General features: G+C 41.8%; 1 protein-coding gene across 1 annotated transcript; it reads left to right on the top strand.

Annotated features, from left to right (window-relative positions):
- adsl (adenylosuccinate lyase) lies at window positions 1-10,211 on the top strand. The gene is made up of 12 exons (XM_080043655.1): window positions 1-256; window positions 1,839-2,042; window positions 3,060-3,104; window positions 3,398-3,477; window positions 4,972-5,143; window positions 5,243-5,289; window positions 5,485-5,575; window positions 5,927-5,996; window positions 6,117-6,264; window positions 8,362-8,542; window positions 8,917-9,093; window positions 9,958-10,211. The coding sequence occupies exons 1-12, from the start codon at window positions 113-115 to the stop codon at window positions 10,042-10,044; spliced, it is 1,446 nt and encodes a 481-aa protein (XP_079899781.1). The 5' UTR covers window positions 1-112; the 3' UTR covers window positions 10,045-10,211.
- The last annotated feature ends 1,400 nt before the right edge of the window (window positions 10,212-11,611 follow it).

The following is an 11,611-nucleotide window of genomic DNA, read 5'->3' as shown; positions in this document are numbered from 1 at the left end:
TGCTCGCGCGTGGCTACTCTGTGGAGGCTAGTGGTTGTTGTGTGTGTCTCGGCAAAGGTGTAGGGCAGAGCTTTCGTCTCTTTTAGCAACAACACTCAAGCTAACAACAAGCATGGAGGTAGCCGACGAGTTCATGAAGTACCGCTCGCCGCTGACGTCCAGGTACGCCAGCAAGGAAATGGCCTACAACTTTAGCGACAGGAAGAAATTCACAACCTGGAGGAAGCTGTGGATCTACCTGGCCAAAGCTGAAAAGGTTTGACATACAGTATGGGGTTGACACAGCTTAGGCTAGCTGCACAGTAGCCTATGTGTCCCTTGTTGTGGTTGTACACACGCTTTGTTCAGGCTTTATAAGTCCATATGAAAGTTGTCGACCTTCAGAGAGCCCCTATCAAGTTCCCTGCTCTAAATATAGTTGAAGTAAGGAGGACTGTGTGTGCATGGTTGAGCAGAGCAGAGAAATGTCTACTACTTGTGCATCACAACGAGCGGAAAAAAACGCACCTTAGAAAGTGGGCTATAACAATAAACAAAACTGTAGGACTATTCATTTATACAGTGTTTCACTTCACACATAAACCAATTGAATAAATGTATTGTTTGACCTAATTTATGAATTAGAATGTTTTTGAAATAGTTTGAATCATTCTTATGAAACAGGCCTACAATTAAAATGCTTAGGCTATACAACTGCAGACTATTAAGGCCTATACTTTGTATAGGTTGACAAATAGTACTTTTTTCCCTTGCGTGTTTATAAAAAATGAGGCTAATTAAAGCTCATATGTTTTATTTCGCATTTAAAATAGTAAGTGCACTGTCTTGCACCAAAAATACTGTTTCTGTCTTCAATGATGGCCACCATCCAACTGCATCAGTGCAACAACCTGTTTCAACTCTTGCATTCTTTGCTCCTTTGACAGCATCACACATAGTGTTTACACACACACACACACACACACACACACACACACACACACACACACACACACACACACACACACACACACACACACACACACACTGAACTGATCGGAGTACATTTGTCCTATTCATGTATTTTTGGATGTTCTTCATTGGGGCTGGCGTTGGCCTGTGCAGAGTTTGTGAGGCCTGTGGCTGGCTCTGTGTGGTTTGTGTGTGTGTGTGTGTGTGTGTGTGAGAGAAAATAGCCATGTAGAAATGTCAAAGTAACAGGAGACCGCCCCCTGAGAGGCTGCATTTCACTTGCCTTAACCTGGCCCAGCCATACTTCTGTTATTTACTTGGAATCAGCCTTCCAACAGTCTGACCTTTTGAAACCCTAGGGTTTGACGTAGTTAGGTCATGAGGTCTCGAACTGAGCTGTAACATACAGGCCCAGAGGTTGTTCAATTTAGTCAACTGACATGATTCTATTGTCCAATCATATGACAGCACCTCCGTCCCAATGAGAAAACAACTTTAATCTAAATCTAATCAGGATGTGGAGCGTCTTCTCACGAGGAGAGCACATGCCTGTCAGTGCTGTAGAAAAGACAGGAGGCAAACTGATGTCGTCATCAGGCTGTTTGTCTTTCGTTCAAACATCTTCAATTGTACAGGAGCCCTAATGGACATTGAATCAATTTAATGTAGGAATGACTATTGAAAGATGTGTAGGTGATACGCAATTCTCACTAGAGTAAAAAGTGTGCCTATTTACCCCGTTCTCCCCTACAATGTAACATCCTTGATCAAATTGAACTTTATGGGTGTTACAACCGCTATGGATTCAAAACGGCTTTGCCAAGGAAATAAATTGGAACGTAGCTCACAGAAAGTGTCTCTTTCTTTTCTTTCTCTCCTCTCTTCAGGCTCTGGGTCTGCCCATTACAGACGCCCAGATTGTGGAGATGGAGAGCCACGAAAAGGACATTGACTTTGTCATGGCGGCCGAGGAGGAACGCAAGCTCAGGCACGACGTTATGGCTCACGTCCACACCTTCGCACACTGCTGCCCCACAGCTGCTCCCATCATCCACCTGGGTGCCACTTCCTGCTACGTGGGAGACAACACTGTAATAATGACTCACATCCTATGCACCGCTATTACCTGCATTATTCATTTGATTGTTGCATGATCAATACTCTTATTTTCCTCCCATCTCCTCCTTTGTGCCCTTTTAAAGGTGCACTATGCAGTTTCAGTGGAGGGGAATTTGTTTTTAGGGTTTGGAGGAATGAAGGTATTACCGTATACCGGGGTATTAAAAAAATAGCAAAGGTATTCCTTTAAATACTGTGGATACCGTCATAAAAATGCCTGGTGCTTGTTTATAATAAATGCCTTAAGAGTGTGTGTGTCCATGTCCAGCGGCAGCACCAATGCCTGTGTTTGAAGATGCTTTAAAAGCTATGACAAAACTCCTGTTAATAATGTAGGTCTTATTTGTCAATTAAATAATCTCTCAAAAAAGCACAAAGTTTATTTTTAGACCGTGCGTCCTTTTCCCTCGTTTGGAACGTAGATTGTGATGGGTTCAAGTGCTGGCCAGTAAAAATTTGTATCTGGCGGAGCTAACGTCATAGTGATAAGTTCATTGTTATCTTGTAAAATGTAGCAATAGGAAGCCTAATACCGTATACCGGGGTACAATTTGGGGAAGGTTTAAAGCTATTAAAAAATGGATACTGGCCTAACCCTCTGTTTACAGAGCCTTCAGCTGCGTGTAATTCTTAGTATTGAATCATTCTATCATCATAAAATCAAAACTATTTTGAGGCAACCAGAACCAAATGTTGGACTAGAATATTTTTGTAAACAAAACTGCGGGGTCTGCTACTGTAAACAACAACAGTAGAACAGTAACTTTTCAGGAAGCTTTCTGACTTCAAACAGTGTTCCAGTGATCCAATTTTCCTGTGAGGAAAGAATACATCTTTAGAAAATGTAAATTTCTCTGACACACTCCAAAGTTACATAGTGCACCTTTTTAAAAAAGCAAAAAAAAACAATTCCCATCTATAACTCTGTAAGGGACTTTTCTTTTAAGGTTTACTGTCACTTAAGTTGTGTTGTTTTTTTGCTTCCTCAGGATCTGATTATGCTGCGTGATGGATTTGACATTCTCTTGCCCAAGGTGAGGCTCAGCTGTTTGTCAGAACACACACACATCCATGCAGTTGGGCATCTATATGAAATAGGAGAACATGACAGCTCTGTGTTTTCTTCTCTGCAAGCATCAGCTGTTCAGTAACAAGGCAACAATGTGGAAGTAATGTTTTTCTCTCGCAGAGTCTCATTAAACCGCACACACAAAACAAACTAAAAATGAGCTTATGAACATGTGAGGCCTTTATTCGCATGAGTAATAATGGCGTACTCTGTAATATTGCAGCGCTAAAAACCCATTTTTAATTTTTTTTTTCACAGCTGGCCAGAGTCATTGACAGACTGGCACACTTTGCAGAGAAACATGCTGACCTCCCGACTCTTGGCTTCACACACTACCAGTGAGTCCCTCCTCCTCTAATCAGAAGCATCCTGTTTGCAGTGTTTCCACGCCTCTTTATCACTTTGCCCAATTTGTTCTGATGAAGAGCATGGAGTGTTTTATTATTATTGGTGTGAATGCTGAAATACTGAAAGCATTCACAGCTTTAATATCCTACAGCCTTCAAATTATTTCTTTATTATTATTATTCCGCCGTTTCTACACCGTTCCATATCTTCAACATACTTCAACCTTCAAACCTGATTCAAATATCTACATGTTCAGCTCTTCAAGGACTTTATTGGTCCCCTTCAACATTTAAAAAAAAATAAAAAATTCATACTTCTTCAACGTTTTACGAAAAATTATGCAAAATTTCAAATCCTATCTCCTCCTTCATACTTTATCCGACAAACTTCATTGTCACATATAACTGTTCAGAATATGTCAGACATTAACATTCTATGAATGGAATTCTCAGGAAATCCATAACTTCAAAGAAATTCAATCATTTATGAAATTAATATTTCTTGCAAAATTATGATTCCTCCTACTCGTTCATCGTAGAAACTCCATTCAAAGTTTTTCATGTTCGTCTTGCACAGGAGCACATTTCCATAATTCACTATTTTTTTCATAAAATTCATAACTTCAGAGATAATTAAAGGTTTATTACACCAAAAATCCTCAACCAGAATGAATGAGGAAATCGTATGGGCAGAGATTTGTGTCAGTAGAACTTGAATTTGAATTGATCGACTTGAATATGAATTGATCAACCTGCATTTGAATTATTGATACTTGAATTCGAATTTATACACTTGAATATGAATTATCCATTGGAATTTGAATTAATTATACTTGAATCTGAATTTTCTCTACTTGAATCTGAATCAGTTAATACAAGTTCAAAATTCAAGTTTTCAAATTCAAGTAGAAAAAATTCAAATTCAAGTAGAAAAAATTCAGATTCAAGTAGAGAAAATTCAGATTCGAGTAGAGATGTGCACATCTGGGTTCTTTGAGGAAGAGCAATCGAGTGCAGATCTCTGATCCTAGGCTACAGCGTCCGGGCGGTGACCGTTATTTAACGTTCAGGAAATATAAAGTCATAAATTAGTTTGTTTAATCATCGTCTGTGTTTTTGACCTCTTGTTTTATAATCGAAGTATCTTTTAGAACACTAATCACGTTTCAGTAATTAAAGTTAAGTTATTAATTAAGTTATAATATCGCCAATAGGCTATAGCCTATCAATGAAAACAGACGGCCAAACAGCGTCCAAATGAGCTAAAATCCTAAATACAATAAACAGTAACATGGCAAACTTATTTTTAGGTAAGCTAATTGATTATTTATTCATTTATTCACACGTTTACATGTTTAGAGGCGAAGGATTCCTCCGACGCTCAGCCGCGTCAGCATTCACACCGCAATTTCTTCAAGGAATTGCATTTCTAGTTATTATTATTATTATTATTGATTATATTTTGTCCTCCACTCTGCCCTACAGGCCTGCCCAGTTGACCACGGTGGGGAAGCGTGCGTGCCTGTGGCTGCAGGACCTGGCCATGGACATGCGCAACATGCAGCGCGCCCGTGACGACCTGCGTTTCCGTGGCGTCAAGGGCACCACTGGCACCCAGGCCAGCTTCCTGCAGCTCTTTCAGGGCGAACACGACAAGGTAAGAAAAAACATCAATAAACTGCCATGGTAGACAGACAGTGACGGCATTGATGATTATTTTTTTCAGTTCAGAAACCACAAACTTTTTGTTTAACAGGTAGAAGACCTAGACAGAATGGTGACAGAGATGGCTGGCTTCAAAAAGTAAGTAGTAAGACATTTAAAAAAACTCCTGACTCTTATATTCAGTTGAAGTATAATGACACAAAAAGAGCAGCAATGGAGGTAGGATACATTTTATAGGGAAGTTATTGAGTAAACAAGGGTGGTGTCATACAACCGGTTATTGGTACTTGTTTTGCTATTAGCCCTCATGATGTTTTTCCCCATCCTACCTAGAGCCTACCTGGTGACTGGGCAGACATACAGTCGTAAGGTGGACATAGACTGCCTGTCCAGCCTGGCCAGTTTGGGTGCTACCGTTCACAAGGTAAGCAGCAGCAGATGCAAAGAGAAATGTCACCACCTAGTGGTGCTATTTGCTATTCTGCAAGCACCTGGACATAATAGCTTTCTTTTTCCTTAAACAAAAACCTATACATTGCAAACATACATGAGTAAGTTCCAACATACACACGTCTACATACATATCGCACACACACACACACACACACACACACACACACACACACACACACACACACATCCGTACACACACACACACACACACACATCCGTACATATATATACACAAAAAAATATATTAATAAAGAATAAAAAATATGTACTGTATATATTATACAGCTCAAAACTCATCTTCAATCTGTGTATGTCGCTGTAGATCTGCACAGACATCCGCCTGCTCGCCAACCTGAAGGAGATCGAAGAGCCTTTTGAGAAAGAGCAGATTGGTATGTTCACTGACGGCTGGATCACATTCATGAAACACAGACACATTTTTCATTATCCCAGACTGAACATAGATAACACATACACAGAATTTGACAGTGAAGTGTGTGTCCCTCGTCCAGGTTCCAGTGCTATGCCCTACAAGAGGAACCCCATGCGTGCGGAGCGCTGCTGCAGCTTGGCCCGACATCTAGTGGCACTGCTGGCCGACCCGCTGCAGACCGCCTCAGTTCAGTGGCTGGAGAGGACGCTGGATGACAGCGCCAACAGGTCAGCACAATAGATTGCTGTGACGTTTTTTTTTGTTTATTTTTTTCCAACCCATTTTTATCAGATATTTTGATGCTTGTGTTAAGGCCTGCACAATACGAATGTCGCACATTTATGATTCTCGCAATATATCAACATTCGAGGTAGCTTTATCGCAACGATTGTTTGAAGTGCAATAAATGATAGCTTATTACATGTGCCATACATTAAAGCTCTTCATGTCAATATATTTAGGCCAGTCATTCATGTATCTAATTGTGCTTTCTATTTTGTGTAACATCATTATTTTCTGTATGATAATTTTCTTTCAATCAGATGAAGACTACCAGAATATTTTGTGTGATCAATAAATAATAAACAATAAAACCATGTTAGAATGGAAATAATGCTTGTAATGGGAAAATTAGGCAATCGTGATACGTTAATAGTAGCATTAGGTTTTATTTCAATCGTACAGCAAGGATCTCCGCGGAGAGGTCACTAATACAGACACAGAGATTGTATGAGCAAGAGTGACCAATTCTTCCTTAAAGGCCAGGACACACCAGCCCGAAAATCGCCGTCGTTGAGTCGATAGGGGGTCGGGAGACTAATCTGTTTGGTGTGTGCCGTGACGTCGGCCGACGTAGAGGTCGTCGGGCTTGTTTTGAGCCTGTCGGCGCCGATGGCGACCGTCTTTCATTTGGAGCAATTTGATTGGTGGAGGGCTAGCGAATCAGTGAAGCCCGGAAGTGAGGCGGGTAGCACAAACAGCTAACAACAGCTAGCCATCGTTTTAATGTGTTTGTTCGTTTCGTTTTGAGAGTACTCACATGCATCAACCCTTGTTGACTGCTCGACACCATGCTCGACACTCTCTGCTAAAAATTGTGCTCTTATGGTCCATAAATATAAATACGTATTTCTATCTATGTTTATGCTCTAGAGAGCTGTCCCATCATTTCCGGCTTTCGTATTTTTTCGAAAGCCTTAAAGGCCAGGACACACCAGTCCGACTTGTTTCTACTTGTTCCGACTACGCAAAAAATGGGGTCGGCCGTTTCAGGAAGCTCCAGGCTTCCCGTCGCGGCCAGAGAACACACCAAACTGACTGCTGACTTTCCGTACGCTCTGTTGCTTGCGCGGGACGTAATGTCTCCATAACAGCAGGCGGCGCTAATCTGTATTGTGGCCCGAAAAAATACGAAAGCCGGAAATGATGGGACAACTCTCTAGAGCATAAACATAGATAGAAATACGTATTTATATTTATGGACCATAAGAGCACAATTTTTAGCAGAGAGTGTCGAGCATGGTGTCGAGCAGTCAACAAGGGTTGATGCATGTGAGTACTCTCAAAACGAAACGAACAAACACATTAAAACGATGGCTAGCTGTTGTTAGCTGTTTGTGCTACCCGCCTCACTTCCGGGCTTCACTGATTCGCTAGCCCTCCACCAATCAAATTGCTCCAAATGAAAGACGGTCGGCCAGCCTGTCGCCGCCGATTGAACATGTTCAATCGGCGGCGACAGGCTCAAAACAAGCCCGACGACCTCTACGTCGGCCGACGTTACGGCACACACCAAACAGATTCGTCTCCCGACCCCCTATCGACTCTACGACGGCGATTTTCGGGCTGGTGTGTCCTGGCCTTAAAACGTCATGTATTTAAGGAACATCTGCCCCCCAGGGGGGGAGGCGTCTAACAATGGTTCGAAGGGGAGACAGGTAGAGAGGCAGACAGTTCTAATGTACATAACTTAACCATGGGAGGAGTTTGGGCATAGGACAATAGAAGAACAGACAGAGTAATTGTGCATAAGTTAACCATAGGCGTGGCTGTCCGAGTGGTCGTTGGGCAATCTACATCTCAGTTTCAGTCACAAACAACATGCAATATATCCAATTACACTTATAAGTCTATATAAAACAATGGCTAAGTAAGCATTCCAATATCAGAGTCCAGATATATATTATATGCAAAATCTCCCACTACAATGCTCTAGGGCCTAGGAGAAAAGGAGTAAAACTATAAGACCTAGGCCATCCTACCACATCAAATATAGGCTAATAATTACTAATTTAACCCCCCCCCCCCCCCTTGCTTGTGTGCAGGAGGATCTCCCTGCCCGAATCCTTCTTGACAGCGGACATTATCCTCAGCACTCTGCAGAACATCACAGAGGGACTGGTGGTCTACCCTAAAGTCATTGAGAGACACATCCGCCATGAGCTGCCCTTCATGGCCACAGAGAACATCATTATGGCTATGGTGAAGGCTGGAGGAAACAGACAGGTAACTGCTGCGGGGTTATACCTTTGTAGCTTAACTGCTCACTTGTGTCTTGTCTGGGTATGAGGTATTGTTGGAATTGTATTGATACCGACAACAATACTGGTACATATCAATACTCTTATTGATACTACTGTCCATAATTTGGTGCAAATAAATTAGGACACAAGAAGCTTTGAAAAATAACAAGTTAAAGCCCCGTAATTGTCAAAAACATTGCACTGCTTCAGATTCATAATGTTGTGTTTTTGTATGTTTTCATGAAGTTGCTGGTTTGAATTGTTAACACGCAACTACAGTACATACTGTATATTGCATCTGGCCTCGTTCTATTCTATTAAATTATATTGTTAAAAAACATCTGTCCACTCCCTCAGGACTGCCACGAGAAGATCCGTGTTCTGTCCCAGGAGGCAGCAGCTGTGGTCAAACAGGAGGGTGGGGATAACGACCTGCTGGCCAGAGTCCAGAAGGACCCGTACTTTGCCCCCATTCTGGGGCATCTGGACGCCATATTGGACCCTAAGACCTTTATTGGTCGCGCTCCTCAGCAGGTAAAACATCAGCGGCCCCTCATCTTTATACTAGCTGCCATCTCTCTGTCAATACAAGAGCCTCAATAAGCTGTATACATAGCAACATGCTAGCACCCTTGCTATTTATTTTTTACCCTAATAGATGTTAAAGGTCACATATTATGCAAAACGCACTTTTTAAATGTGTTGAAACATAACTATGGGTCCACGGTGTGCCTAGGGACTGCCAAAGTAAAAAAAAAAAAAAGAATTCACTTCCCCATATTTTCTTTATATGTCCATGCTTCCCCCCCACATTAGTAACCAGAAACTTCCACCGTGCAGTAGTCTATGATAACCCCACCCCCCCATTTCTTATTGGTCCACGGCCCCGAGATCTGATGGAAAATTTTCCGAGCGACAGCCATGTTGTTTTCCCCGCTAAGCAACAAGATGCCCGTAGTACAGCAAAGCATGTCAGAAAATGCCTCTTTTTTAGCAAGACAAAGCATTGGAAGGTAATAGAGTCGAAGTCTAACTTTGAAGCTCATTTTTTCACTGATTTTAGTGATATTTTTAAGCTATGGACCTATGGGCAGACGCCAATGGCTTCGCTTCCAGACCGGGGCGGGGGGAGCTCATAGATTGTATATTTACGAGGGGAGCTGCAGCTCGGTATCAAAAATAGGCCATCATGAGATTAGGTGAAAATCAGGGTATAGAGGCATACCACAATAAATAATCTGAACGGTTTTTTCAGCAAACAACTAAATAAAAACGTATTAGGGACCTCTAAGACCATATAATATTGACATAAAAGTGTATAATATGAGACCTTTTAAAGCTGTTTCTAATTGAGTGCAATACATTCTATTCTTAATATTCTCTCCTTCTGCCATCCAGGTAACCAGGTTCCTGTCTGAAGAAGTACGCCCCCTGCTGGAGCCCTACAAGGCTAAAATGGATATCAAGATTGAGCTTGAACTTTGACACCCTCACTCACTCACTCACTCACACTCACACTCACACACACACACACACACCACACACACACACACACACACACACACACACACACACACACACACACACACACACACACACACACACACACACACACACACACACACACACACAGGTAAACAGTGATTCACACACAATCCAAGAGAACACGACTTCATCATGGTGTGTAAACCTCAATAAAGAGACGCTATTGAGTGAAATTATCTCTGTTTTCATTTATGCCTGCTGCATTTCAATAAGTTATACAGAATGAAAATTGTGTTTATACATGGTCTCATGGTTGTGAGTATAAACGGAATGGTTGGTGGTGCGATTCTCGCTCTACCACTTGTGTGATGGTTGTTGAGTCCTTGAGCAAGACATTTCACCCACCTAGCCTCAGGTGGGTGACCAGTGGCCATGACATCACTGGTTTGATCCCCGGCGCTGGACGGGAGGGTGTTATTTGTGAAACTGGTGGCGGCTGGGATTGCATCTACGGTGCCCACCATCTCTACCATGTGTCCTTGCCCTGCGTTACAAATCGCATATGTTCTACTATTTAGTATGGTAGAAATAAGAGTTAGGATGTCCCGATTCTTGTGGCCAGATTTAGGATGGTTAGAATTAGAAAGAGCTGGATGTCTACTACATCCGGCCAAGATTTTTAGTGTTGAAAACAGCATCCTATTTGGGCGATTCTGACCCATAATCCAGTGCAAACCTGAAGTGAAGTCACATCAACGGAGCCTCCATATGAAAACAAACGGGGATACGACGGATATAAAAGCAAGAGGCAAGATCAAAGCAATGTTATGATGAAATAAATAAGCAGAAGTATGTCCCAATTGTATGCCTACTGCATCCTAAATAGATTATTTTTATGGTCAAATGTAGTATGTAGAATAGAAAAAAGAAAGAGTATGCTATTCGGAACGCAGGGATGATCCCCTTCCAAATACATGTGTGTGATGTAAGAGGGGTGAGCGAAAATGTAATATCAATTGCCATGTGTGTGTAACTTCTTACATTGCATGTGTGTGTGTCAATTGACAAATAAAGAGGCTTAACTTAGACTTGACTTGGTCATTGTAAAAATGCTAACTGAATACTTAAGGTAGGCTAACTATTAATCCACCCCTTTATTAGTTAACATTCAGGATAAATCCTGCAATCATCCCTAACCCATCGATCGACTGCATTCACATGTTATAATTTAAGATGTTCGTAAATGCAAGGTCTTGTTTGGAATGTTAAGGCTTTAAGTATTGTCTTCTGTTGAACGGAAAGTAAAAGATAAACAGTAGAGGAGTCAATTAGCCTCGTTCGACATGGAGCCGTCTTGTTCAGACCTGCGCAAATGACGCGCGTCTTGCTGAGGGCACAACAAAAATGCTGCAAAAATGCTGTGCGCTCCGCAAGCCGAGCGTCATAATTGCGCAGGTCTTAGCAAGACGGCGACATCTCAAACGAGGCTATTAAATACAGAATTGGGAAGAGTTTGTACAGGAGGTTGTTAATCTAAAAAAACACGGGCTCTAAGCATGGACATATA

This window comes from Ammodytes marinus (assembly GCF_949987685.1).
Source record: "Ammodytes marinus genome assembly, chromosome: 16".
Taxonomy (NCBI): Eukaryota; Metazoa; Chordata; class Actinopteri; order Uranoscopiformes; family Ammodytidae; genus Ammodytes; species Ammodytes marinus.
This window is presented reverse-complemented; position numbering and strand designations above follow the sequence as displayed.

Excerpts from the sequence above, each read along its gene's own strand:
- adsl (XM_080043655.1), top strand. The coding sequence starts at position 113 with ATGGAGGTAGCCGACGAGTTCATGAAGTACCGCTCGCCGCTGACGTCC. Across the intron at positions 3,105-3,397 it reads TTGACATTCTCTTGCCCAAG|CTGGCCAGAGTCATTGACAG; the intron begins GTGAGGCTCAGC and ends TTTTTTTCACAG. Across the intron at positions 8,543-8,916 it reads AGGCTGGAGGAAACAGACAG|GACTGCCACGAGAAGATCCG; the intron begins GTAACTGCTGCG and ends CCACTCCCTCAG.